Here is a 27,840-nt window from a genome sequence, read left to right as displayed (position 1 = left end):
TAAACGCCATCAAAGAGAATTTCTACCTGCTGGAGGTGATGAGGACAGTCCTACTGTCCCTTCCCAAACACAGTCTGTACAGTGGGACAATAGTGGAATAGCCCAACCCAGTGAGCATGTGCATGCGGCGGCAAGTACAGAGAGAGTGCTCTCTTGGGAGCTTCCCAATTTAGTTCAGCACCAAGTTCCACCACCCAAATCATACAGTGGAGACATCAAAATTATCTATCACAAAACAACCTGGTTTTGTAAGGCAGGCACCTGCGTTTTTGGTCCTGAGCTCGGCGGCCATATAGGGAAACCTACCAAAACTAGACATTTCCGGAAACTAGACATCGGGGGAGTCCACAGATGTGTGACATGTGGATTCCCCATAGCGTTCTTAGCCAAAATATCCTGCAAAGCTGAAATATTGAATAAAAACTATTTTATTTCTTGCATTTCTGTCACACAAACTACAGGAATATGCTGGGATCCACAAAATTCCTACCACCCAGTGTTTCCCCACCTGTCCTGATAAAAACACTACCCCACTTGAGTGCCCTTACCTAGTGCCCGCGTCCGGTATGGCTCACCCCAGGGTCAACAGTTGCCCTCATGTAAGGACCAACTTTGACCGTTGTGTGATCTATTCCTGAGATGGGCACTAGGCCTACCCACACAAGTGAGGTACCATTTTATCAGGAGACTTGGGGGGTAGGGGGGAGAATGCTGGGTGGAAGGAAATTTGTGGCTCCTCTCAGATTCCAGAACTTTCTATCACTGAAATGTGAGGGAAAAGATGTTTTTACTTGCAAAATATTGAGGTTTGCAAAGGATTCTGGGTAACAGAACCTGGTGAGAGCACCACAAGTTACCCCATCCTAGGTTCGCCTAGTTGTCTAGTTTAAAAAAAATGCACAGGTTTGGTAGGTTTCCCTAGGTGCCGGCTAAACTAGAGGACAAAGACTACAGTTAGGCCATTTCCCAAAAAAATGTCAGATTTCAATGTAAAAATGTGAAGTGTCCATTTTGCATTTCCTGTTGCGGGCAGTAGGCCTACCCACACAAGTGAGGCACCATTGTTATCGGGGAGACTTGATAACACAGAATAGAAGAACAAGTGTTATTGCCCCTTGTCTTTCTCTACATTTTTTTCCCTTCCGAATGTAAGACATTGTGTAAAAAACACGTCTATTTGAGAAATACCCTGTTATTCACATGCTAGTAAGGGGGCCCCAGAGTTCAGAGATGTACAAATAACCACTGCTTTTCAACACCTTAACGTGCGCCCATTTTGGAGTTACAAAGGTTTCCTTGATACCTATTTTTCAGTCTTTATATTTCACCAAATGAATTGTTGTGTACCGGGTATACCATGAAAACCCATATCAAGGTGCAGCTCAATTATTGGCTCTGGGTACCTAGGGTGCTTGATGAACCTACAAGCCCCATATATCGCCGCACCCAGAAGAGTCCAGTTGACGTAACGGTATATTGCTTTTGAAAATTTGACATCACAGGAAAAAGAGTAAAATGTGGAGAAAAATTGCTGTTTTTTTACCTCAATTTCAATATATTTTTATTTTTATTTTCTGTTGGAAATCCGTGAATGATCTGCAGAAAGGGCCCCTTGCTGAATTCAGAATTTTGTCTACTTTTCAGAGATGTTTAGGGATCCAGCATTGGTTCACACCCATTTCTGTCACTAACTTGAAGGAGGCTAAATGCACCAAAAAATAGTAAAAATGGGGTATGTCCCAGTAAATTGTCAAAATTGTGTTGAAAAATGTGGATATCTGATTCAGGTCTGCCTGTTCCTGAAAGCTGGGAAGATGGTGATTTTAGCACCACAAACACCTTGTTGATGCCATTTTCATGGGAAAAAAACACATTCTTTCTTCTGCATTCCTTTTTGGGGGGCGAGGGGGGAAACAAACAAAATGTTTGCTGTATTTTGGCTAATTTCTTGGTCTCCTCCAGGGGAACTCACAAACGCTGGGTACCTTTAGAATCCCTAGGAGGACCAAATGTGACATCAATAGCTTATGTGGACAAATAGTTATGAAGGCCTAAGCGCAAAGTACCCCAAATAGCCAAAAAAAGAGCTCAGCACTGTTTTTTTTGGGGGGGGGAGCAGTAGCTAAGGGGTTAAATGAGATGACAAATTTTGGCAATGTTCACTTTAATTCGGAGCTCTGCCAATAGCCTCTTTGCTTATGTTAAGGCTCATATTATTATATCAATTGTTTCGATTCTAGCAAGGCTCTGGTTTTCCCACGTTAACAAATTAACACTTTTAGGGTATTCACTAACTTCTTTCCAGTCTCCTCCCACACTGAAAGCTTACAAACGTACCTCTCACAAGAGCTGCATTACAACATTTTCCATAGTGTTAAAAAGGGTGGTGAGGGCTGTGGGGAAAATGATTTTGTAGTCTCTCAGCAGATTTTCTTTTGAGTCAATACGTAGATGTATATTTGCTCATGAGAAAATGGGATTCACAAGTGTTTAATAGTAGTACACTTTCCAGACCGTTCCTAAATGCTTGTGAATTCCTGAAAGTTGTGTTGTGCTTCAGAGTAAGGACACACACCTGAAGTGCATTTTTATGACTTTCTTTAAGAATCATGCACCTAATTTATGCTACGGTTGCACATAATGGCTTTAATATAATTCTCAATTATTAATCTTTAATATTGGCATGCACCTAGAATTGTTTATTAAATAATGCTCAACGGAAAGGGTGTTTAAATTGCAAAACATTTGTATTAATGAGGTTACATTTTATGTATGAAGCAATCACACACCAGTCTTCTTTGATGTATGTTTCTGTATTAGAACCACTGTCAATAACGTAAGCGGAACTCACAGCTCACTGAGTTGCCTTACAGTCACCCATCCTAATAGTAAAGGCTTTGCCTTAATGAGCCTTGTATACAAGTTTTGAACAACTTGTATGTTGTATACAGATGAAAAAAATGTGAATATTGGTTGTCCTTGACCCCAAATATTTATTTTATCTATTTATTTATTTTAACATGTGCAGTTAATTAAAACCATTACATGTACAATACCTCAACATATATCATAATTCCGCACCATATCCAAGTTTAAAATACATATAAGTAGTTTTAAAAATGATACTAGATAATATAGGCAACTAAAAAACATAAGTATGTATTACTTGAAAGTCTCGATCATACAATCACTTGAGTCTTTCCTGCCTCTAAACCTATCTTCATAATGCCATTACATCTGCTTGTTGAATTCCCATAAAGTGCTCAACGTGTTCTAGCAGCTAAGGAGTGGCATGAACAAATGCATTCAATAGCCAAAAAAGTTAGGAGGGTTAGGGCGGCTAACCTGTAAGCCTTCGGTAAATTAAGTACTTAGTCTAGTAAACTGTTTGACAACAGAGTCCATTAAATGCACGTCAAATTCTAACAGCAAAATAGTGGCATAAATGCATACATTCAGTAACCAAAATTTTGAAAAAGTCAAGGTGACAAGCCTGCATGCACCAGTAAGTTATGAAGTGTTTAGTGCCTATTGAACAGTTTGATAGTAGAGATTATTGAATGTAGAAACTTATCACTCTATAAAACTTTTGAAACTCATGAATTTAGCATGCAATAAAACCGTTAAATAAATTAATAGTTGTCCCTTGTTCATATTGACTAAAACGTTTGCAGCAAGCCTAGAAATTATAAACTCTTAAAATATTCTGTCATATGACTGCAACTGCGTTTTTCTTATTTCAGGAACATGTTATTAGGCCCTCAAAGTAATTCCTGAAATAAAACCGCAAAAGGGCGTATTGGAAAAGTCGTGAATGGCCTATGCGGGTCTTGGCGTGCATCACTAAGAATCTCACCAATTTACAGTTTATCTGTGGATCAGGCGGGTCCAAAGCTTTCATTACAGCCGGTCAACAGGATTGGATACCTCTTGTAACAAAAGCAGGTCTCAGCAGTTGAAGACTGACTTCTACTTAGGCAAGACAGATGTAGATCAGGTGAACAATGTTCGCTTTCTCAGCACCGCACAGCCTACACAATGTCATGCCACCATTCTTCCATGCTGGCTGATCCACCAGTGATGGCAGAGCCCCTAATCGTAAGGCAAGCAGTTGATGTTTTAAATGAGCTGGATACGTCAAGCACAGCCATCGGTGATGGCTCCAAGCTACTATAATTATGCATGACTATTCAGGCATGCGACCGGAATGCAAATTTACACTTGTCATCCAGTAAAGATTGCAACTTAGCTACTCTACTCCGTACACAGCAAAAAAAAAAAACGGCATATGATGAATTAGAGTCCCATATTTGTAGCGTATGCTTTGACCCCAAATAACGTGTTGTGGGTGACAGTCGATAGGAATTCCACACCCCTTCTTTCACAATGAGTTAAGTCTTTAGGTACATATGGCAGATTACTGATGCAGCTTTGTTCATCTACTCGTGATATGTGTTTTACATGCTCTACCGGTTATGATTTTTGATGAGCAATTTTGTGTCTTTTACAAGAGTCTCGATTGATCTGTAAGTGTAGGAGAAAAAAGTTTTGAAGAATAGCTTACTTAGTGCGAAAAAATAGACAACACATGAGCACCCATATTGCACAGACATCCCTTCCAATTGCTTCCTCCAAGGGATTGCACCATAGACTTGCCTGGGCCATCAGGGGTCTCACTTTGATCACATCTGCTTGCTGAGTACTTACAAATGTAGTTGCATATGGTGCAGATAGCGAAATATGTATCTCAGAAGGCCTGAAAGGAATGACAAAAACATTGTCAGGCAGTACAACATTTGCAAAGAGTCATGGTTCTGTTCTGAATGAGGTTTTATGGCATTTGATCGAATTTCAGCCCAGCAGATTACAACTTGGCCTGAAACTGTGCACCCAGTCTGCTTGTAATAAAGCAGTGAAAAGATGAAGTATTTATTAATGTACAGTGTCTCTTCTCTTCTGTGATGCGGATGCGGATGGGTTTTAATTTCTAATTTGATAGACCTGTTTGTGAGTAATGGTAGCGAGGCCTCCATAGTGTTCCCAGTAGTAGTGCGGTTGACTTCAGCACTGTTGGTCTGATGTGTGTTTTTGGTGCAGTACTTGTAGTGAAGGACACAGTGCGGTTAGGTGGAATTGTGCTCTCAGTGGCATGTATTTCTAACATGATATGGCATGTGAGTTTGCGTCAGCCGATTTAGCTTGCTGCTAAGAAGCAAATAAAGCATGACTGAATGCATCGAGTAAAGACCATCGGATCCAAGTTTGGTGGTTAATGGGATCTTTGGTAGTGCTGGACTCCATTTGCGTCCAGAGGTGCTGAAGTGAGAGGACAATGAGGGAGAGTCTAGCAGTAGTCATTTTGGTATAGTATTGGAGGTTGATTTTGTAGTTCCCAGCGTTGATCTTGGTGGTAAGTAATGTTTTGAACGATGTAGCACTAATCCATTGCAAGACCTTTTTGTGACTGGTGATCGTGCTGGAGATATTGGAGCAGTTCATTGATAGAGTAACACTGTTAATTTGCATTAACTTTATCGGGGAGGGAGTGATGACTTGGAGGTGCTTTGGTGAAAAGTTAGGCCATTGGGTAGTGTCATAGGCTTGCTCATCCAAACACAAACACACTTAATATTACATGACATAAATCGGCCTGACTGCACAACAGTATTTATGTAGCACCAAAATAAATTCTGCACTTTGAATCTAATCTAGCTCTTTGAACCTGATTTCTCTGAGGCGGTGCTGACTAGTAATCTGATTCTTTCACCAAATTCGATTTATTTCTCCTAGGAAACGGGGGCATCCTCTGGAAAAGAAACAATGGATCAAGTACAAGACAAAAAGAAGCTCAATAAGTCGCAGCAACTCAAAACTGTTTTTAAAGAGTATGGAGCCGTGGGAGTTTCCTTTCATGTTGGAATTTCATTAATATCCTTGGGAATGTTTTATGTGATTGTTTCAAGGTGAGCATTAGTTTGGTTGTTATGGGGGCCCATGCCTTGTGCCCTCTTTAAACCATTTTGTATTTTTTAGCACTTTCCATGCTGGCATTTTAAACCAAAATGTATATTCTTAGACACAACACTACAAGTCCCAGACTGAATCTGCTAAAAAGCTTAGGTGGTTATACGGGACGCAGTACCTGTCCCTTAGAGGTGGATCCCTGCCTCTTCTTAGTACATCTTTTGATATGCGGAAGGGTTAGTTAAAAAAAAAAAAAAAAAGTAGGTGCTTTTTCTCACAGTAGTTCTACATCAAAACTGATCTAAGCCGTACTTTTTGAAATTTAGGTTCAGATCACTGCATAGCAAGGAGGGTGTTTTGTAGATATTCATTACTGGAGAGTCTTAAGACATTTAGTACATTAGGACATCGATGTGGCAGCAAGTCAATTTGTTTCACTTCAAACCATGACTAAAGGCCAGGGTCCCATTTTTAATTCTGGCATTAGACAAGATCTTTTGATTTTACTAAAGTATGTTTAATATACTTACTATATAGGGACTTTCAGTCACCTCTCTTCATCCATTTGTCTGTTGTCATTCACATTTTGTTTCCACCCATTACAGCATAAAGCATGGTGCAGTGGGCTGGCCTGCTTAAGCCAGTAGTTACTTCACTTTTAATGACTATATTTTGATCTTTCACAAGAAGCACATCTGCACACAAGCTAGTTCCCTTACGTACCAGTGTTTTTGTTTTTACTTTATCTACTTTAGTGTTTCCTATGTGTTTAGTGGCAGATGTGATATTAGGACACTTCTGATGTGAACATAGGGGATATTACATCTTTATCAGAATCCATCTCCTGCTAATGTTGTTGTAAATTCCTTTTGGAGTGTTTTCCTTTTCAACTGCTGCTATTTCACAGAATACCAGTTGGTGCCCATTTTAAACTGTTCTTCATTGTAAAACTCTATTTACATTTTTTGCTCTCCTTCTTTCATTTTTTTCTTTCCTTCTCATTGTCTTTCACTTTTGCTTTCTTTCATTCTCTCCTCCTTTCATTCTTTTTTTTTCTTTCTTAAAGGCAATACGCGTGCATCCAATGCAAGACTGATTGACTTTTTAGGCCGATGTTAGTCAAGTGCTTCTGATTTTACTAGAAATATTTGCATAACTTAGTCACTTGTAGGGATTTCAGCCAGACTTCCTCTATTAGTCTGTGGTTGGTGTCATTCACATTTTAATTCAACCCACTCCAGCATGCATTAGGGGGCAAGGAATCAGCCCACTTTAGCCATTGGCTGACTTCACAATGAGTTAAGTTTACTGCCGTTTCACGATGAACACATCCACACACAAATTAGTTCCCTCCTTTCACTGGGACTTCTGCGGTAATGTGTATGTTTTTTTTTTTAAACCATTTTTTTTTTTTTTTTTTTTTTTTAACTGATTGGGGCCTAGAGTTTTTTTCCAAACAATAATGTTTTGCAAAAAAAACATGACAACACAAACAAGAATTGCCAGAAGGCTGGCGGCCAGTACCAGACCAATTGGCTTTGCCCTTACATGTCCCTAGAGTTTATGAAATAACTTGTTTGTTTTAATAAGTGCTTTATTCTGCTTTCCAGGCATTTGTAAGTGCTTTATTTAAACCTGTATTTGACCCTAAACCTCTGTGACATTTGTTTTTTTAGGTAAAAGTGGAATACAAAACAAAAATTGCACTGGTGAAATTTAACCACCTTATCATAAAACATAACTGAGTAATAATAACTGTTAAGATCCTTTCATTGTCGTCCTGCCGATAAATTAGGCTTTCTAAGTCCCCTGAACTAGAACGCTTTCCTAGCTAAGTCCTTACAGCCCTCTCACTTTGTGCTATTACATTGTTAAGCTTTGTGTTGGCTGATCCAAAGTCTTATTTCGCCTAACAACATATTATTCTTATGGTTATTATGGTGACCTAATTGTAATTCAGGGGCTGTCTCTTTAGAAATTCAGGAATCTGGTTAACTGATTATGACTGTAATTCGCACATATATTATTTTCTCCTTGTTAATTACGGTTCTGCAAAGTGTTATGTTCACCAGCGGCGGTGCTCAGCAGAATGACGCTAACTGCTTTCTTCAAATTGCTATTCAGAATCATTTTGTTAGTGTTATATATGTACATTTCCGTCATAAATTATAGCAGTGGTCACTATTTTCACAGAGTCGTGAACTTCTCATAGCTGCAGAGTTTTCCATTTGACCTTTGTGAAACTTTGCCAATTTACATCATTGGTTAGATTTTAATTCTCACACTGTTTGTTTGCTGATTTGGGGAAAACTTCTAGTATTGTGTTGTTTTCTTTTAGCTGAAAGATATTTGTTTATAACCCCGCAGAATAATCTTGTTATTAAATGTTGTTATTTATTGGAAAATGCATCTTTTGTGGTCACCCCATTTTCCTGAATTTCATTGCTGTTTTTTAGATTGTACACCAGGGCACTGCTATCCAGTGCCCAGCGTATGTGCTCTGACCACTAAAACAGGTAGAAAGTGGCTAAGCCCTGATTGGCATATTGAACTGTCCTACACTCCCATTGTCATGGATAGTTAAATGTCACCTGTGGATTGCAGCAATTGTGTCACAAGTATGACAAAGGAATACATGGCTTCAGGCCTACCACTGTAGCCTGGCTGCTGCATGTCAATGATAGTTTAATGGCACCTGTGGATTGCAGAAATCATTGTGTCACAAGTATGACAAAGGAATATATGGCTTAAATGCCTACCCCTGTAGCCTGACTGCTGCAGTGCAGTGCAGACCTGCAGTGTGACCTGTTAAAATAAGCCTTCTTAACAGGTAAAAAACTATTTTAAATATTAGTCCGCTCTAGGTAGACCTTGTAGCCTACAAGGTAGGATGCATGATACTTAAGTCAGACTTGTAGAAAATTAATGTTACCGTGTCCCTACAGTGACAGGACCCTAATAGCTATTTTCACTGTAGCAGCCCTAGCTGTCCTTTGTATAAAATCAGAGTACAAATTTAAATATTAATGCGGCTTTCTCTGGAATGGGACCAGCTAAAAACATAACTAAACAACTATTTTTATTACTTATTAAACCCAATAGATTTCTGATAAATATTAAGAGAAGTCACCTTTCACCCAGCCTAAAATTCTTGAAGGTAAATTTGCATTTTCTGTCTGGCTTTTCCCAGTCTATTCTTGGTCTTAATAAAGGGTGAATGAAGTGTGAAAATCCTTGCAAGATTCTAAGTGGGGGGTATGGGGCCATGTGAGCTGTGGGCATTCTGTAAAACCATGCTGTCAAATCCTGCTTGACTGGTCTGTTGAGCCACATGTAACATTTGGGGCACACCTGAAAGGGAGAAAACATAATACACAAAAACAGTTCTTGTGTATTCCCTGTCTGGTTGCTGAAGGACCCTACTTTTGTGCTACCAGACTTGTGTCTGGGATTGTTGCGGGTACAGCACCTGCTGCAAAGTTTATTTTAGTGTTCGGTGTGAGAGGACACTAGTGATTTCCTTATGACATTTCCACACAGATGACTAGCCCCCAGAGCTCCTTTACTGTGGCCAAAGACTTTCCCCGTCCTGAAAATGCACTGGCACATGACATTTTGGGCGTGTTTGCTGTTAGACAAACTGAGACTACTGAAAATGTGGGTTAAGATTTTCCTCAGAAACTTTTAGCCCATTGACTAGGGCGAGCTCAAGATCCACCCCCATCCAGCTGTTGCTCAGCATAAATGTGGCACCCAATGTACCTTCCTCAGAAAACTGATAATCTTGGGAAAGGATATCAAGTGGACTGAGACTGCTGCATTTGTCATCTGTGTCCTGTGAGAAAGGCTAAGGAGCTTTACTCCTGAAATCCAAGGATCGAAAGATCTCCAAAGATCAGAAGGCCGATTTCCCTGAGGGCTTCAGAAACATAAAAAAAAAACTAGAGTACATTCCTATGAATTATCTCAGCTGACAAGTTGCTACTGGACCTGAACTTGGCTTTGACGTGTAGTCCGGTGTTTGTGCAGGCATCAAAAGAAGTTTGGAAACTTTTTCAAAGCTTTTGCTCAAGAGCTTCAAGGAAAAAGACTGAAAAGTATTGGACCAGAAGTCCATGGCATTGGATTCAATGTCAGGTTTGTCTGTTGTGGAAAAGAGCTTTTCCTCACGCAAATGACCTAGTTCCTTTTCAGATTGAGACTTTTTTGAACTTCCCTACTTCCTGGCGCAAGTGGGACCAATCTAATTGGCGTACCTGACTTATGCTACATTGCGTCTGACTTGGATCGCACCTAGGTCCCAGTCTACCATTGGCACCTGGTGCTTTTTGGAACTATTGGGCCAGATGTAGCAAAGGATTTTACCCATTCTGTGTCTATGGGAAAATGCTTTAGTACACATGGCCCTATTATCCCTAAAATCTTTAACAGTCCCTATCTTTGGTTCCCCATATTGGATTTTTGTTAGTCTGGTGTATTTTGCTTTTTAAATTTTCTTACGTTTTATGAATTGAAGTGGTATTTTATTGTGTTGTGTTCAAGGATTTAACTGTTATGTTACTTATAAATGCTTCACACAGTACAATGGTATCATGGGTTGAGCTCGGGTTTCAGTTGCTGAAGTCTTTGACTTGCCCTATTAGGATAGAGACGTTATTACTTGTGATGGACACCAATCCACCTCAGTCAATAAGCTACAATCTCACACTGATTTACCGCAGAACTTTAACAAAGCTACTAAAGAAATTCTAATTTGAAGCTCTGCAAATTTAGCAATATGTCTGTTTCAAGTGTTAAAGGAACTCACCCTGTTGTTGCATAAAGTTAATCCGGGTCTTCCTTAAATGTTTAGCTTCTCTGTGGCTTAGTTTTAGCAGACACCATGCACAATATAATTAGCTATTTGCCACATGATGTATCGTACCATCCTTCTTAATCAACTGCTTCACACTCTAGCATGAGTTTATTAGTTTCTTATTGAACCTCTTGTCTCTCCCTCTGCTGGAATAAGGAACTGAAGTTCTGACTTGTGAAGTCACTTACAGCTCCTCACTATTGCCCTTTCTCTTTAAAGTCTTTGTTCATCAATTCATTAAGCTCATTTGGTATAATTAACATCTCCCAGGCCTGCCAACTCACATGGTGCCTCTTTGTGTCACCTAACGTCAGCTCTCTTCACACGGTCACCCAATGAGGAGCCTAAATCACACAATGGCAGGAAAGACAGCTGGAAAGCACTGCTCAGAACTGCTTTTTCTTTTGGAGGCTGTAAGCAGTCGATCCCCATAAATGGATGTGAAAAAACCCCAGGGCATCAGTGACAGTCTCTGTGGCCCTTTTGGTTTTTTTTGGGTGAGGAGGGGATTGGAGGGTTCTAGGTGTCTCTGTGACTTCATGTTATTGAAGGGACACAATTGTGAGCTCTGCAGATGAGGCTGCAGGCATTAGAGGCTCATTAAAATGACTGTTCGTGTGTCATGAAGGGTTTCAGATGACATACTCCTCCAATCTTTGTCCTCTGCAGGTCGCACAGAGCAGTGGTCAAGTGTACCATTTGCAATTGTTTTATATGATAAAGTGTGTAAAGGAGGTACATAGTTGATGAAGTATTGACAAGGTGAGTGTAAAAGAAAATGCAGTGTGTGTGTGTGTGTATGTCGGGGAATGGTGAAGTGAAGGAGATACAAGGAAGTACTTGAAGGAGAGTGTGAATATACAGTACTAAACAGGAAAGCAGTGGAGTTTGAGACACAGAGATGGTAGATTTCAGAAGGATGTAGGGAGACAAAGGCTCTAGGTGTCAGACAGAAACGCTGCAGAGGGAAGTGTATGAAGGGGAAGAATGGGAGTAATTGAGACAATCTGAACACTACTTACCCTTCCAAAGACCTAAGTAGTGTAATTCAATAATATTTTCAGAATTGAAACATTTTCCTTTTTAATTATTCGCAACAAAATCGTTAAAGTTGCTCATTTATCTGATTCAGCTAAAAAGATTGGCAAATCCACTGGGTTTGGTTTGATTAAGGTTCATGTCCATTAATGTATGATGTGTCTGGATGCAATAACATAGAGAGGCACAAAAAACTATAGAGCAGGTGTTATCCTAATGGAAGCACAGGTTTTTAGCTTACATGTTTTACTCTGCACCTTTAATTATATAGGCCTTTCATTAAAAGGATTCCTAGTTCAACTTAGGCCACATCGGTTTTAGAGACCTCGTCACAGCTCCCCTTTCCTGATGTCACTTAAAGTCCTGGGTTTGACATTCCTCATGTGTTTGCCTCTAGATCCTCTGCATTGCTCCTCACTGTGTCACTTGTCTTTGAGGACGCTCTTTCTAATTGTGATTATGCCAGCTTATCACATCAGTAAACTGTAGGCACTTTAGGCGCAATTGCCCTACATCACTTTTTTCCGACTAAAATGGTGCTGAAGACTTGGGCAGCCGTCCTACCGAAAGGTGTGACTCCATTCCATGTTGGGCAGTTGAGCACACTAGCAGTATTATTTGCTCTCCTTTCTCCTTCAAAAGAAGAGGCGAGGCTAAATAGTTTGGTCCCAAAAGTGCTGAGTTTTTACGTTTAGCATTATAAAACCATTGCGCCGGCAATCAACATTTTCTAGGTTTCTCCAGAGCAAACAAATGGAGGGTTTTACAGAAGAGACTCTGTTAAGGCGTAAAGTTTCTGCGTTAAGATCTGCTATTCACTAGCCAAAAATACAGCCTGAAGTCTGTGAGCCCATTCCACCAGGGCTAATGCCACTATCACTTTGTTGGTGTGAAGGCTACCTGTACTTGACATCTGCCAGGCTGGAAGGTTGGGGTCACTGCCTACATTCACAGAGCACTACTTCCTTGACAGCCAGGTCCAGCGGGAGGGCTCTTTGCACACTTGATTCTACCAGAGCGATTAGTCTAAACCCAGTCCACGGACCACAGCCTTAAGGAATTACTGGTGTGGTATCTATTGTAATGTGCATCCTATATGAATGGTCTCTTTTTAACATTTGAAAAGGTCCCAAATTAGTCTCAGCATAGTTTAAGCAACAGCTATTCATGCTCCATGTCTGAAGGCCTGGAAAGCCATGAGAAACAGATGTCAATGTGTGGTTGACATGTATATGATGCTCTAATCAGTCACTTCTAGGGTGGTATGGAGTCCTCAGTGAGCCTCACAGCATCACCTATTGGCTCTCTGGAGTAGTGATGCAAAATTCTTTAGAACCCTTTTGGAGCCTGAGGAAATTCTCAAGTGTGGACTCTGAGGTTAGATAGAGTTTCCACCAGAAAAAAACATTACAAAAGGCAAATAACTTGTTCAATTCAAGAAGTTATCTCCAAATTGAACTACTGTTTCTGTCATTTGACATATCTGATCACAAATATAATCACTCACGCCTCCTTCAAATGTGGTACAGTAGGAACAATCTTTATTTGTGACCAGTCTTGAATACTTCATTCTTTCATTAAAATGATTGCTTCACTTTTTAGAGAGAACATTTCCTCTAGTTCAAAATGCTGCTGCCCCACTAATGGCATACCTAGGTGGGCTTGAGCTTGTCTTCCTTTTGCTGTGCTGCATTATCTGTCTTTAGGGTTGGAAATTCAGTCAATTCCTTGATCATTCACCTGTTTTCCTGGATAAAATGCAAATGTATGTTGTTGGCTTGCTGCTAACAGCCGCTTCATCAAGCTTACTTTGCATCTAAATCTGACTTCTATGTAAGAACCTTTTGGAAATCTTCTTGGTATTTTTCAGGTCACACCTGGTAGATCCACTACGTCCCAAAAGGTAAATATAACTTTTTTGGAGAAAAGGAGAACTGACAAGTGTTTCTCACTCCACCTCTACTGCATTCGCCTCATGTAGAAGGGAACGTTAGCAGTCACAGAAACCTGTAGCATCACTTATCGACAGCTGGTTTAATTATAAACCTGCCCCATACCCAGTAAGCACAAACAATAACTAGTATTTTGCACACAAAAAAAATATTATACATTGTCTACCAGTCGTGCTTTAGAATCATTATAAGCATGATAAACAGCTCAGCTACAATTATGCAGATTAGGGTAAAGGTTGCGTTTGGCCCAATCACATTTCATCACGTCTGTCCTGCTAGTTTTGAAGTGTATGCCAAAGTGCTAAGTCGTTCACTGCCTCCCTGTATACCTTTTACTGTCTTCTAGCTTAAACTTTGAACACCATTTTCAGTTTGTGTATATCACTGTACAAGATAATTGATTTTAAGGTCCTCTTGTTCACAATAGAACATGTAAAAACCTCTACTACTTTCCTTCCTTTTTCCTTCATGATGGACTATTCAAGCTCCTCGCACTCAACTGTTTTTCAGCTGCCACTTTTACAAACCAAGGGTTTACCAAGGATTTGAAGTTTTTGACAATGTCAAAACATGACAATCTAAACACACTTTTATTAGCTGCAAAATCAAACTGACAAGTTAGCTGTTTTCAAGGCCAGTAGTTCCTAATGTTTTTTGTAGACCCAACTTTATCATTACAAGAACCTGGGGACCTCCTCTGAATCATTATTGGAGTCTTTGAATCCCCCTACTGAGACATTACTGGAAGCCGGAGTTCCCAGCCTAAACATTGTAGACCATTTGAACTGCAAAACAATACAGAAACAATACAGAAACAAGCATTCCATCAAACACAAATGATAACACATTTTTAATCAATTTGCAAAGAAAAGTAAGTAAAAATAAATTCAATTGAAGTCCATACTATATTCTGTGTGATGAACCTCCCATGAATCAGTCTGGGGATATTAACCCCTTCACTGCCAGGTCTTTCCCCCCCTCAGATGCCAGGCCTTTTTTTGGCTATTTGGGGCCCTTTGCACTTAGACCCTTATACCTTTTTGCTCACATAAGCTACCCCACACCAACTTTGTGTCTTTTTTTTTCCAACATCCTAGGGATTCTAGAGGTAACCAGAGTTTGTGGGTTCCCCTGAAGGAGACCAATAAATTAGCCAAAATACAGCGAAAATTAAGTTGTTGTTTTTTTTGGGGAAAAAAGGGCTGCAGAAGAAGGCTTGTGGTTTTTTCCCTGACAATATCATCAACAAAGGATTTGCTGGCTAAAATCACCAGCTTCCTAGCTTTCAGGAACAGGCAGACTTGAGTCAGAAAACCCAATTTTTCAACACAGTTTTGGCGTTTTACTGGGACATACCCCATTTTCACAATTTTTGGTGCTTTCAGCCTCCTTCCAGTTAGTGACAGAAATAAGTGGGAAACCAATGCTGGATCCCAGAAAGCTAAACGTTTCTGAAACGTAGACAAAATTATGAATTCAGCAATGGGTAATCTGTGTAGATCCTACAAGGGTTTCCTACAGAAAATAACAGCTGAAATAACAAAATATTGAAATTGAGGTGAAAAAAACAGCCATTTTTCTTCACGTTTTACCCTGTAACTTTTTCCTGCGATGTCAGATTTTTTAAAGCAATATACCGTTATGTCTGCTTGACTCTTCTGGTTGCGGGGATATATAGGGATTGTAGGTTCATCAAGAACCCCAGGTAAATAAATGAGCTGCACCTTACAATGGGGTTTCATTCTACACTGAGTATACAGCAATTCATTTGCTGAAATATAAAGAGTGAAAAATAGGTATCAAGAAAACCTTTGTATTTCCAAAATGGGCACAAGATAAGGTGTAGAGAAGCAGTGGTTATTTGCACATCTCTGAATTCCGGGGGGGGGGCATACTAGGATGTGAATTACAGGGCATTTCTCAAATAGACTACATTTTTACACAGTATCTTACAATTGGGAGGAGAAAATGTAGAGAAAGGCAAGGAGCAATAACACTTGTTTTGCTATTCTGTATTCCCCCAAGTATCCCGATAAAAATGGTACCTCACTTTCGTGGGTAGACCTAATAACGCTCGCGACAGGAAATGCAAAATGGACATTTAACTTTTTACATTGAAATCTGACATGCTTTTTGCATAAGGGCCTAGCTGTAGATTTTGGCCTCTGGCTCAGCCACCACCTAGGGAAACCTACAAAACCTGCGCATTTTTGAAAACTAGACACCTAGGGGAATTTAAGATGGGCTGACTTGTAGGGCTCTCACCAGGTTCTGTTACCCAGAATCCTTTGCAAACCTCAAACTTTGGCTAAAAAAAACCTTTTTCCTCACATTTCGGTGATAGAAAGTTTTGGAATCTGAGAGGAGCCACAAATTTCCTTTCACCCACCGTTCCCCCAAGTTTCCCGATACAAATGATACCTCACTTGTGTGGGTAGCCCTAGTGCCCACGACAGGAAATGCCCCAAAACACAACATGGTCACATCACATTTTCCCAAAGAAAACAGAGGTGGGTTTTCTTGCAAAGTGCCCACCTGTGGATTTTGGCCTCTAGCTCAGCCGGTACTTAGGGAAACCTACCAACCTGTGCATTTTTAAAAAAAAGACACCTACGGGAATACAAGATGGGGTGACTTTTGGGGCTCCCGCCAAGTTCTGTTACACAGAATCCTTTGCAAACTTCAAAATGTGGCTAAAAAAAACATTTTTTCCTCACATTTCGGTGACAGAAAGTTCTGGAATCTGAGAGGAGCCACAAATGTCCTTCCACCCAACGTTCCCCCCCCTAGTCTCCCGATAAAAAAGGTACCTCACTTGTGTGGGTAGACCTTGTGCTCGCAACAGGAAATGCTCCAAAACACTATCTGGAAACATCAAAAATTATCAAATACAAAACTACCTGTTTTTGTGGGGGACACCTGTGTTTTTGGTCCTGGGCTCAGCAGCCATCTAGGGAAACGTAGTAAACCCAGACGTTTCTGAAAACTAGACACCCGAGGGAGTCCAGGGAGGTGTGACTTACATGGATCCCCCAATGTTTTCTTACCCAGAATCCTCAGCAAACCTTAAATTTAGCTAAAAAATCAATTTTTTCCCACATTACTGCGTGGGATCACCGCACCGGGACAAATTTCCTACCACCCAACGTTCCCCTCAGTCTCCTGGTAAAAATGATACCTCACTTGTGTAGGTGGGCTAACTGCTTGTGACAGGGAAGAGCCAAAAGCCTGTCAAAATTGAGGGGGAACCAAAGTGGGTCCAAAGGGCAGTTTGAAAAAAACATTTTTAGGCTGACAAGTGCAGCAGAATTTTTATCTGTTTAGATGAGACAATGCTGGGTGGTAGGAAGTTTGTAGATTCCTGCAGATTCCGGAAGTTTCCATCACAAAAATGTGGGAAAAATGTGTGATTTCCAGCAAAGTTGGAGGTTTGCAGGGCATTGTGGGTAAGGAAATGGTGTGGGGTGCATGTGAAGCACACCACCCTGGAATCAACCAGATGTTTAGTTTTCAGATGTGTCTAGGTCTCGTGTTTTTTTTTCTACGTGGCAGCGTCCCAAAGTGAAAAAAAGTGCAGCCCTCATCATTTCAAGTGGGACGATTTTGAGAGGTACAAAGCTCTCATGGCCCAAATGTAAAACAAAAATAAAAAAAATAATCAAATGTCCTCTTGCTTGCAATGGGATAAGATGTTTTAGTGTGCGGGGAGAGCTGAAAGACTGTTAGCCCCTTCATTTCGGGTGGGAGCATAACCAGGCCCATACTGGTTGGTTGCCACCGCCCCACTATTTTTTTTATTCCCTGGCATCTAGTAGACTTTCTGCCCTCCCCGGAGTGTGGATCTGGGTGATTGTCCCATCTGCCCACTGGTGGGCAAAACAACTTTGGCCACACTTATTTGGGGTGGGGGCGTATGGACATACCCCCAACCTCTTATTTTGAAAAAAAAAAAGAATCCCTGGTCAGCTGGTAGGCTTTCTGCCTCCCTGGGGGGCAGATGGGCCTTCCAGAAAATAGGCCAATCTGCCCCCAAGGGGGGCAGTTATGGCCAACAGTAATGTGACCCCATGGGGAGTGACCCTTGCCCATGGGGCTGCCCCCCCCCCCCCCAAACAAAATACATACACACACACACACACACAAATACATGGTGTCTAGAGGTTTCTGCCTCCCTTGGGGGTTGATTGACCTAACAAAAATAGGCTGATATGGCCTAAATACTGTATGCCCCCAGAGGAGCGACCCTTGTCTATGGGGTCGCTCCCCATACATAAAAACATAAAGTAAATAAAACAATATATATATCCCTGGTGTCTAGAGGTTTCTGCCCCCCCCCTGGGAGCATATCCGCCTAATTATATTAGGCTGATCTGCCTCCAAGGGGGGCAGAAAAAAAAATACAAAAAATTCCCAGGTGTCTTGTGGTTTCGGCTCCCTGCTCTCCCCCCCCCCCCCCCCCCCCCTCCCCCGAGCAGGTCGATCTGTGCAGAAATGGCCTAAAACATCATTTGGCCCCCTGGGAGCGACCCTTGCCTAAGGGGTCGCTCCTCTTATTGAAATTTACAAATAAAATGAGGTCAGCGCACGATTTGCACTCTGACGTCACGAGTCGTCCAGGGGGGTGGGAGGTGCAGGGCGAGCGGGTTTCGTCCCAGGCACAAGGGAACCGTGAGCCTAGACGAGATCAGCTCGCCCCAGGCACCCTTGGGGCTAATTCAATTTTTAGCCCCCTAAATTAAAATTCCTTGACATTTACTGTGTGTTAAAAATAGGTTCATTTGTACATTTAGCCACTTCATCTATATACTCTTTATTAATCTGTTAATATTATTGAATTTTCTAAGCAGTCACAAACTCCCCTGAGGACCCTGGACTGCAGGTTATGAACCACTATTCTTGGCCTTTTACTTGCCCCACACAAGCACTGATTCTAAACGCACAAGCGGTGTTATGCACTACATACAACCAGACGTATATTGGACTTGGAAAGTAGAAATTGACAATTTAATCTATGCTTCCTGCAAATATCAGAAAATTTTGAAGGTCAAAGTTGTAGAATCTATCTACAAAAAGTTGTGCCCAAACTTTTGAAAATAACATTTCATGAAAAGCTTGATAAAGTGCATCTCATATCTACTCATCGGAAGCCCTATCTTTCTAAACCCAGTCAACCTATTTAAAAGGATCTTAGACATTACTGTTTTTTATTCTGATTAGGAAGGCTACAAGAGAAAACACTGTTTTACTATTAGAAGGGAAAAAATATCCACTAGGACTTCACAAAGAAAATGTGAATTTACTTAATCCATTTTCTAACTTAAGATCATGTTTGAGGAATGAAGCTGCAGGACATTCTGATCGAAACGGTAATCCCCTAAATATTGTCTATTCATGTTTCTTCAGAACATTATTTTTATTTGGTTCTTGTTTAGGAATGGTTTGTTTTCTCTGTCCTGTTTAGCTATTTTTATGGGTTTACTTATAATCTCATTATGTGTTCTGTTATTCTTTCATGTCTTATAAAGTCCAATAAATATAAATTAAAAATTACATTTTTGAATGTTAAAGCATTGCACCATCCAGTTGAGGCAAAAATATCTGAATATTTAGGAAAAGCATAAAAGTTATGTTTATTTAATTCAGAAGATACACATAAATAATAACACTTCAATTTCTATGTCAAAGGATGGATTGATAATATTATTTAATCTCCTGCTATAGGTCGGAAAAATGGAGTAGCAATGTGTTGTTTCTTTCTTCTCATGATGTGCAAATACAGTTATTAAAGAGTCATAATGATTCAGATGACAGATGTATATGCCCAAAATTAAAATAGATAAATATGTGATAAACCTAGTTAACATCTATGGTCACAAAGATGACCATATTTTCTGGAGATGTATAACTACAGAAATTGTTACTATTGGTAATGGACCTCTTCTGTGACCAGCTCTGACTCATTACAGCACTCCCAGGTCTGGCTAACTCAGATGCAACTCTTGACTGTTGATAACCTGTCTCTTGGGACACCCCGCAGCTGGTAGCTGCAGATCTTCTGCGGTAGCTACCAACTTGCAGGTTCGGGCTTCTTCAGTTCTTTTGTCCCAGGAGCTGTTTCCATGGGATCAGCCAACTGAACCTTGGAGTCGCTGCTTTGGTCTGGGGTGGGGGGGGGCACAACTTTTCCCCATGCCAGAAGTCACTAGCACAGTCCCAACTTCACTAGCCCAAAGTGCAGCAGAATTTGTCTAGCAGATAATGTAGCCTCTTTGTGTGTGTCCAAGCTCAGCGTGGCAGTGCTTTTCGGTCCTTGTTCCAGTTCTGGTGTGTTTTGAGGTTCAGGATGCCAGGGGTGCCATATTTATCCCAACACATTGCCCTGAGGGGAACACACGGTCACTAGGCAATTGCCTGTCGGCCGCTCCCATTGGATAACTAATTTCTGGCAAAGTGTGGCATGTGGCAATCCCAGGTAGCACTATTCTAGCCACCCTCAAGATCTCTGAACCGTCCCTCGACTGTGAGGAGCTTGGTAGCCCACCCTAGAGGTGTGGCTACCTGGGGGCAACACGCCCATGGGAAAACCGGTTTGGACACTGGTGTTCCTTCTCCAGCCCTGCCTCCAGCCTGTTTATCTGAACAAAGGGTGGTCTCTCTAGAGTGTTATCTCCATTTGCCCACCAAAGGTGGCTTCCCCTTTGAAGCTCGCCTTTTGGGCTAAAACCCCGAGTAGCTTCCTGCTAAGGGGAGTAAACACAACTCTCCAGATGGACAGAATGTTGTCTGTTGGCCAGTGCTCGTGTGATGCCACTGGACGGACTGGGCCACAAAGTGGCAACTTTCTAAAAGTTGCATTACTTTGATAGTGACATTAAATTCAGCAGTGCCTCAGGTTGGTTTGGTGTCACAATTAATTTGATACCTTGCAATATCCATTTAGGTAGTCCCACTTAGAAGTACTAGCCAATGGGGCTACTAACGTTTTCCACAGCAAAATAACAATTGGGAAGTGTAGCTGTTATTACATATGAAAAATGTCACACTTAACAATATACAGTTCCGTACCACTGCTAGGGATATATAGGCCTTCCTTAGGGGAGACTTGCATATATTGTTAAGGCAGGGGTGTTTAAACATTTTAATGTGACCCCCCATCCACCCCTACACCTCCACCCCAGTGGGAAAAAAAATCAGACACCCCTCAGAATGTTTTAGAATTATTCTATTAAATTGGCAATGTTTAAATATATCTAGACTTATTTAAAAATTGCAGTTATGTTCAGTTATCATTTTGTAAATGCAATTAAATACATGTTTGTCAAACATACTATTCTGGTCAGACAGGCCTTGCTAACTTGTAAAGGTATCCACTGCGTAGAAATGGGGGTGGGTGTTTTGAAAAATATTTGGAGTCCTTTCCCATTTGACACAAAACCCAGCTTGGATACAAATGACAAAAAGATGTTGGTTACTGAGCGCTTACCGCTCCTCAATCCCCCTCCCCAACTTAAAACAAAGCTCCGTTATCAGGACAGTACTTCTTTTGGCCAGAGCCTGGCTGTTTAGGACCTCCATTTGAAATGTTTGAACCTTAATTCGTTGATCGCTCAAATAATATCTAAATCAGGCCCTAATTAGTTATATTTATAATAATGTATATCTAGAATTCTAGATGTTACTGTAGCCCTGTATACATTTGTTATTGTTCACAACTGGCTTTTTACAGTTATTTAATTTTAAGTCCTTATTGATACAATTGTTTATCTTTTGTTATATACATTTACCCTAATCTCTAATCTTCGTAATATGTTTTATATGTTCAGAATTCTGTGTCTGCATAATATTTATTAAAATATTTTGAACTCTAGAAGTAATGGACGCAGATTGCATTGAGCATTTTTATATGCTCCATCTGGATTTGGTAAATACTGCCTTTTGTGTTAAAAGTCTGATTGTTACTTGCGACGTAGTGGGGTGTTAAAGAGGGTGGTCGCTTGTTAAAGGTACTTGAAGTTTTTCCTCCCAAGCTGTAAATTAGATGGTTCAGTAAAGTGTTCAATATGTGTCTCTTATTTAAATTAGGGAGCCAAAATGCATGCAGTCACTACAGACGGAAGCATCAGAAAAAAATGAGTACTGTCACAAGCCAGGAAGACTAGCAGTATATGTAGCTCAGGCTAGCAGTACTGAAGTCAGTATTACAATTTAGTGTCTGTTCAGTTGAGATTTACACAGGCCACCAAGCCTAAGTCACTTGAACACTCGGTCAGTACCTTTTCATTTAGCCTAGAGTTGGTGAGTACCTTAAGGCAACTGGTATTCTTTTGACTGAGTGTGCTTTCCCCGAATTAACAGAAACACACAAAGGGACAGTGATATGATGATGGAAGCTGTTCAGGCATTGATACACAAGGAGAATGAAGGATGCGTGTGAGTCATCTCCAATTCCTGTCCTACAAATTGCTGCTGTTTAGCGGCTCAGAGCATCAGGCGAATCAATCCTCTGATGTAATTGGGTGTGCAGTGTTGTTTTAGCTACCGCAAGTGCTTTGACAAATCAAAGTACATTGGTATCAAATGTCATATCTTCACATGTGTATGCAATAGCAGTAAGAATGGGACGTAATTACGCAACATTGGTTCAAATCTGAAAAGCTTTTCATTCTCCAGTTATTGATTGTCAACAGTATGTGTGTGCTCACAAGTATATGTGTTAATTCTATAATGGATTTTTTTTAACACTAATAATTTCCTTCTTTTTTCTCTACAGTGGTGTCGACATTAGTGCACTCCTCCTTAAAGTTGGATTTAGTGAAGCAGTGGTACAATCCAAAATGGCAGCCGGCACGAGCACCTTCGTCTTAGCCTATGCCATCCACAAACTCTTTGCTCCAGTTCGCATGAGCATCACTGTGGTTTCTGTGCCTTTTATAGTTCGATATTTCCGGAAGATAGGCTTTTTTAAGAATCCAACACCAAAGTAATAATGTAAACCTGAAATGGACTAATTTGTAGACAGCAACTCTCTTTTTTTATGGGCTGGTAGCTGGCTATTAAAGTAGTGCGATTGTGTGTAGCTATGATCTTTGTTTTGATACATATTGACTGTTATGTGATTTTGGTTCCTTTGACATTACATACTTTTCACGGGTTAGAAGAGTTGGGGACTTTTAACGGGGGTAGATAAAAATTGGTTAAAACAGAGTGACCCTCAGAGACTGAGAAGAATCATGAAGAGTTGCACCCAGTGTTAATGTCCACAAAAAGAATAATGTAGACTCGCAAAATAAAAACTGAATGGTCAAGAGGCTTAAAAATAAAAAATAACCTGCGTGTTCTTACTCTCCCATTCCTCATTAGAATTTTATGTTTTTGAAATGTTGATAGAATAATATGGATTCCAGAACATTCAGAATTTAAAAAAACAGAAAAGTGACTGAAGTTGGAAAAGCAGAAGAAACCACTAGAAATACTAATGAGAAACTAATTTTCTCTTAAGTTCTGGAGTTTACATTTTTATGTAATTTGATTGTGTCATTGTTGGCAGTAATGGCGCCTCGATATTTTGGGTGTGTGCATTAATATTGTAGTAGGTCTGACTGTATGAAAAGGCAGCTTTTGGTCTGGTGCCTCATAAAAGTCGCTCCAGTGACTTCCCTGTGGTATTGATTCCACACACCACTTCCTCCCTGCAACACATATGCTAAGCCCCCTCTATTCCTACTACCACTGATTTCCACATGTTGAATCTTTCTTACTTACTGTTATCATCTTCTCTTTCCACTTTTCTTTCAATGATTTATGCCATGCCCAGCGGTCCGTTCACTTGTTGGGCATCGTTTGATGCTGAACAAGTCGCTTGATGCTCCTTTGCAGACTCCTCACTTAAAGGGCTCCATCACCCATGCCTTGTCGTCCTCCCAAACTCCAACAAGAGCCTCCCACAATGGTAGCCAAGTGATGATTGGGTATTGTGTAGCCAACATAAGGCCAGGCTCACTTTGCAAAGCCATTTTAACCATCCTCTAGTGTTTGCCTGTGAATCTACGAATCTTGTGTCAACTTCAGAATGTGACCTGCAGTGCACCAAGTAAACCATTATACTTTAGCTAAAGTTCAGTAATTACTTTATGACATTGCATATCTGAAATGTACTCAATTTATATGTTTGATATTATGTGTGGCGATAGATACACATACTCTGCATACTTCTGCCATCGGGTGTTGGGTCCGAAAGGATGCGAGTTGATTTTCTTCAAAAAGTCTTTAGAGTCACAAGGTAGACTAACTCCTCCTTCTCGGTGACATCGTGCATGAGCATCAACTCCATCTCCAGCTCCTGATTGAGACTGTCCTTTCAGACTCTTCCCATTCGCAATACACCCCCCACCATTGTTATTGATTTCAATGCGTATATTCCATTCTTTGCGTTTTGGGTTGAGAAGAAATCACCTGTCGTATCGAGCTCCGAAAGAGGCCAGCTGGGCTGCAATTTTGTCGATTCAACCAACTAAAGAATGAACTCCCACTCCCTTTCTGCCTTAAGTGCCGTGCAAAGATCCTGCAGACCAGCCAGCACAAAGGTCTGCACCCTCCGCCTGTCCACAGACCAGAAAGAGGAGGACTCCGAGGCTTGTCAGTCTTTTCGATCCAAGAAAACTTTATGGGATTGAAGGGGCCCCCTGTCAGATGCAGCAACAGGAAATCGTAGAGACACCAAACATCTTTGAAGAACAAGATGTCAAGTCGGAGTCAGAACAAAGAATACAAGAGACCTCGGCAGCTGCAGAGGAGGCCTTTTTGGTTGAGGACTAGGGTTTGGATGTGGACACGGTCAACGGAAATGCAAGATCTCCCTCCGGCACAATGTACAGTGAGTACTGGCTCCCCTGTCCAGCCCAAAAAAAAAAACATCTTCTATCGAAATGAAGGCTACGGGTTCACCACTGTCATCAAGCCATGGTCAGCACCGAAAGGGTTGGATGCCCTACCATAGAGCTCGGCGTCTAAACCAAAGCCTAAAAACATTAACTCAACGCCGAGCCAATTAACTCATGCTTCGGCATCCTAGTTTGCATGACCACCACGGTGCTGAGAAGACCAACACAACCAGCTGCGGCAGTGACCATTCCGTCTTTGAAGCAGAAGACCGCTTTGGTGCTGAAGAAATCAGGGATTTCACCATCTTCAGAGTCGAGCACTTCTATCAAGCCCATTCTCCTTAAAATTGAGCAGCATCTCGACACCAAGCAGACATAGCTTCATATACAACCACAGACTGACCGTATCCTAGTAAAAGCTGTTGTTACTAACTCCTCCAAGTGACAGCTTTCATTTGGAGAGGGTATTGATGTGCCTGTGGCTCCCACCAAGCATATCAGGATGGGTAAAGACTCTGCTGCTTCATACCCTCCTCTACCTACCTAACACCTCCTCCAACTTCACCCTCTCCACCTCATTCACAAGGTGACCCTCTTGACATCACCCCTCAGGGTTTCCCTTTATCTTTTACTGGTGATCGGGATGCAGGAGAAGACACCATCCCTTTCTTTCCCTTTGAATATCTTTAACATTTGTTCTCTTTGGGAGTTTCAGGACTTGTATGCACATCATTGAAGTATTAACAAAGCATGTTTAGCCAGATGTCATGACCTGACTTCAGTTGAAAAGTCCCTCACCTGTGGGAAGCATGAATACAGTGAAAAAGCAGACTTCTCCTGCAGCTCCTATACTGAGGGGGTCACTCTGAGGGCCCAGTTTGGCCCGTACACTAGAGCCTTCAGGTCACCTGTGCCATTGTGGCCTAGCCCCGAGATTCAGTCAGACATGCCAGCAGAGCCTGGTCCCACAACAGTTTAAAAAAAAAATGTTAACTCCATGTAGCTTTTAATCATATTATGTGTATGTTTGTCTCATGTTGGTATACACAGGTAGGGCAAGTATTTCAGGCCGTTTTAAGTGCCTTTTTTGCAGCATGAATACAGAACAAATTAAGCCATAGAGCAGCCGTTGTAAAACTAGACATATCAAATAAAGTATTCCCAGACAGACTGATTAATATAACTTGCCTCATCCCTGCAGTGGACATTCACTCAATAGTGCAGAAGGTTGTGCTGATAAACACTTGACATTTACATTTACAGTGCACGTGAAAGCCCCTAAATTACCTGTCGTAAACTACCTCTTTACTGAAAGTACAGGCATCAAAGACCTTAGTATTTCACATGGCTGCACTTTCTTCTCTGGAGGAATGGTTTGCCTGTAATCCTATCATCCAGTGTTAGAAAACCAGTGGTACTGGTCATAACCATAATTTTAAATTTAAGAGAGAGAATCTGGTTCTGCTCTCCTGGTACCATCCACTTCTGTTGGTTCAACTAGTTTATGCCAGCTCATCAATCGCGCAGCCCAATCGCTCGCTCAGCTGGGTTCTCTGAGCCAGGAAGTACAAGATAGCAAGCGTCTTGGTATCAACCAATCTTCTGTTCTTATTTCAAAGGAGGCCACTGCGTGCCAAACATGATGAATCAAGCATTGATTTAGCACCACATTCAACTACATCTAACAATAAAAATTGTGTGAACACTGCACCTACGGGTACCTACAATACCCTGTTGGGAGAAGATCCAGAAAGGATTGTCTGTGTAGAGAGGTTTCCAATTGCAAATTGGTGGCATCATAAGGTTGCTCCCTCCTATTGCTCTGCCTGCCTTCTTCACTTCATCTTTGTGTTATTTGCAGCTTCCATTCAAGCACAATGACTCTTTGTTACTCTTTGTCATGCTTGTGCATATTTACTACTAAATTGTTGAAAATGCACAGACAGCATCCATCTGACACCCAGCATACTGAAACCGCAAAATGGTTAGAATTAATAAGTAAAATAGTCAGAAGTCGTGAAGCTAGAACATCTTTTTGGATACTGAATGTAACTATGTCCAGGATCTAATACCTGACATTAACAAAAGACTAATCCAGATAATTTTGTTTATACCCAGTTGCTTGCAGCCCACATCCCTCTCTGGAAAGTCATCGGGTTAAAAGGGCATGCTGAAGAGGGTGAACAAATACCACCCCCTGTATTGCTGTCATTCTCTTGAGGCAAAAAGGTCACTGATTTAAAGAGCCTCAAAGAACGTCCACAATGAAACAAAACCATTTGAGAACCAGTGCCAAATAATGAAAATTCTTCTCAAGTTGAAAGTGTTTTGGAGTCGACCGTGAAGATACTTCCTTAACCTCGAGTGAAATAAAAAACAGATACGAAACTGTAAATATTTCAGTACCAAACTGTTGGACTTGGCCCTCTGTGCAGGGTCATCCCCAAACCTGTTTGTCTTCAGCTTCCTGTTTTCTTAAAGTTTTTGTTGGCTTATAAGACTCTGTGCACTATACATCTGCTAAACAGTGCTAACTTGCTTTTGCACCTTCCTGTAAACAATGTACAAGTGGCTTATATCCAGTTGGCATTTAATTTACTGTAAGACCCTAGTCAAGTGGTACTACATGTACCCAGGGCCTGTAAATGGAAAGCTAGTAGTGAGATTGCAGCACTTGTTGTGCCACCCAATTAAGTAGCCTTTACAAACCTATCTCAGGTCTGCTATTTTAGCCTGTGTGTTCAGTTTTCTACTTGGCAAAATAAACCTTTTGCCAGACATAAACCTTCCTTTTTAATACACGTGACCCTTGGGGGATGCGCAAAACATCCCAGAGGGCAGGTTCTGGTGTATTTAAAAAGTAGGACATGTATTTTTATGTTCTACATGTCCCGATAGTGAAAAACTTTTAAATTCATTTGTCACTACTACAAGGCCTGCCTCTCCCATAGGGCAACATTGGGTTACCTTATTACATATAATAAGTTAATTCAATTTTGCCTCCAAAGAATTGTATTTTAAAAACCTCTTTAATGTTAAAGTTGGATTTTAAGTTGCTGTTTTCTTCTCTAACTAGTTGGTGCCTGCAGTCTGTATCCTGGGTTACATGACTAGGTGTAGCTGGCAGTCGATCTTTGGGTATTATTCCCAT

At 41.0% G+C, this 27,840-nt stretch overlaps 1 protein-coding gene across 1 annotated transcript in view; it reads left to right on the top strand.

The window, feature by feature from the left end:
• FAM210B (family with sequence similarity 210 member B) overlaps nt 1–23,158 on the top strand; it is a 114,161-nt gene extending 91,003 nt beyond the window's left edge. The window contains exons 2-3 of the mRNA XM_069243613.1: nt 5,791–5,963; nt 22,580–23,158. Of these exons, the coding sequence (XP_069099714.1) occupies nt 5,791–5,963; nt 22,580–22,793 (387 nt within the window). The 3' untranslated portion in view covers nt 22,794–23,158. The remainder of the gene's footprint in view (nt 1–5,790; nt 5,964–22,579) is intronic.
• The last annotated feature ends 4,682 nt before the right edge of the window (nt 23,159–27,840 follow it).

Source organism: Pleurodeles waltl, chromosome 7 (assembly GCF_031143425.1).
Source record: "Pleurodeles waltl isolate 20211129_DDA chromosome 7, aPleWal1.hap1.20221129, whole genome shotgun sequence".
Taxonomy (NCBI): domain Eukaryota; kingdom Metazoa; phylum Chordata; class Amphibia; order Caudata; family Salamandridae; genus Pleurodeles; species Pleurodeles waltl.
The sequence above is the reverse complement of the archived record's forward strand: the minus strand, read 5'-3'. Positions and strand labels throughout refer to the sequence as shown.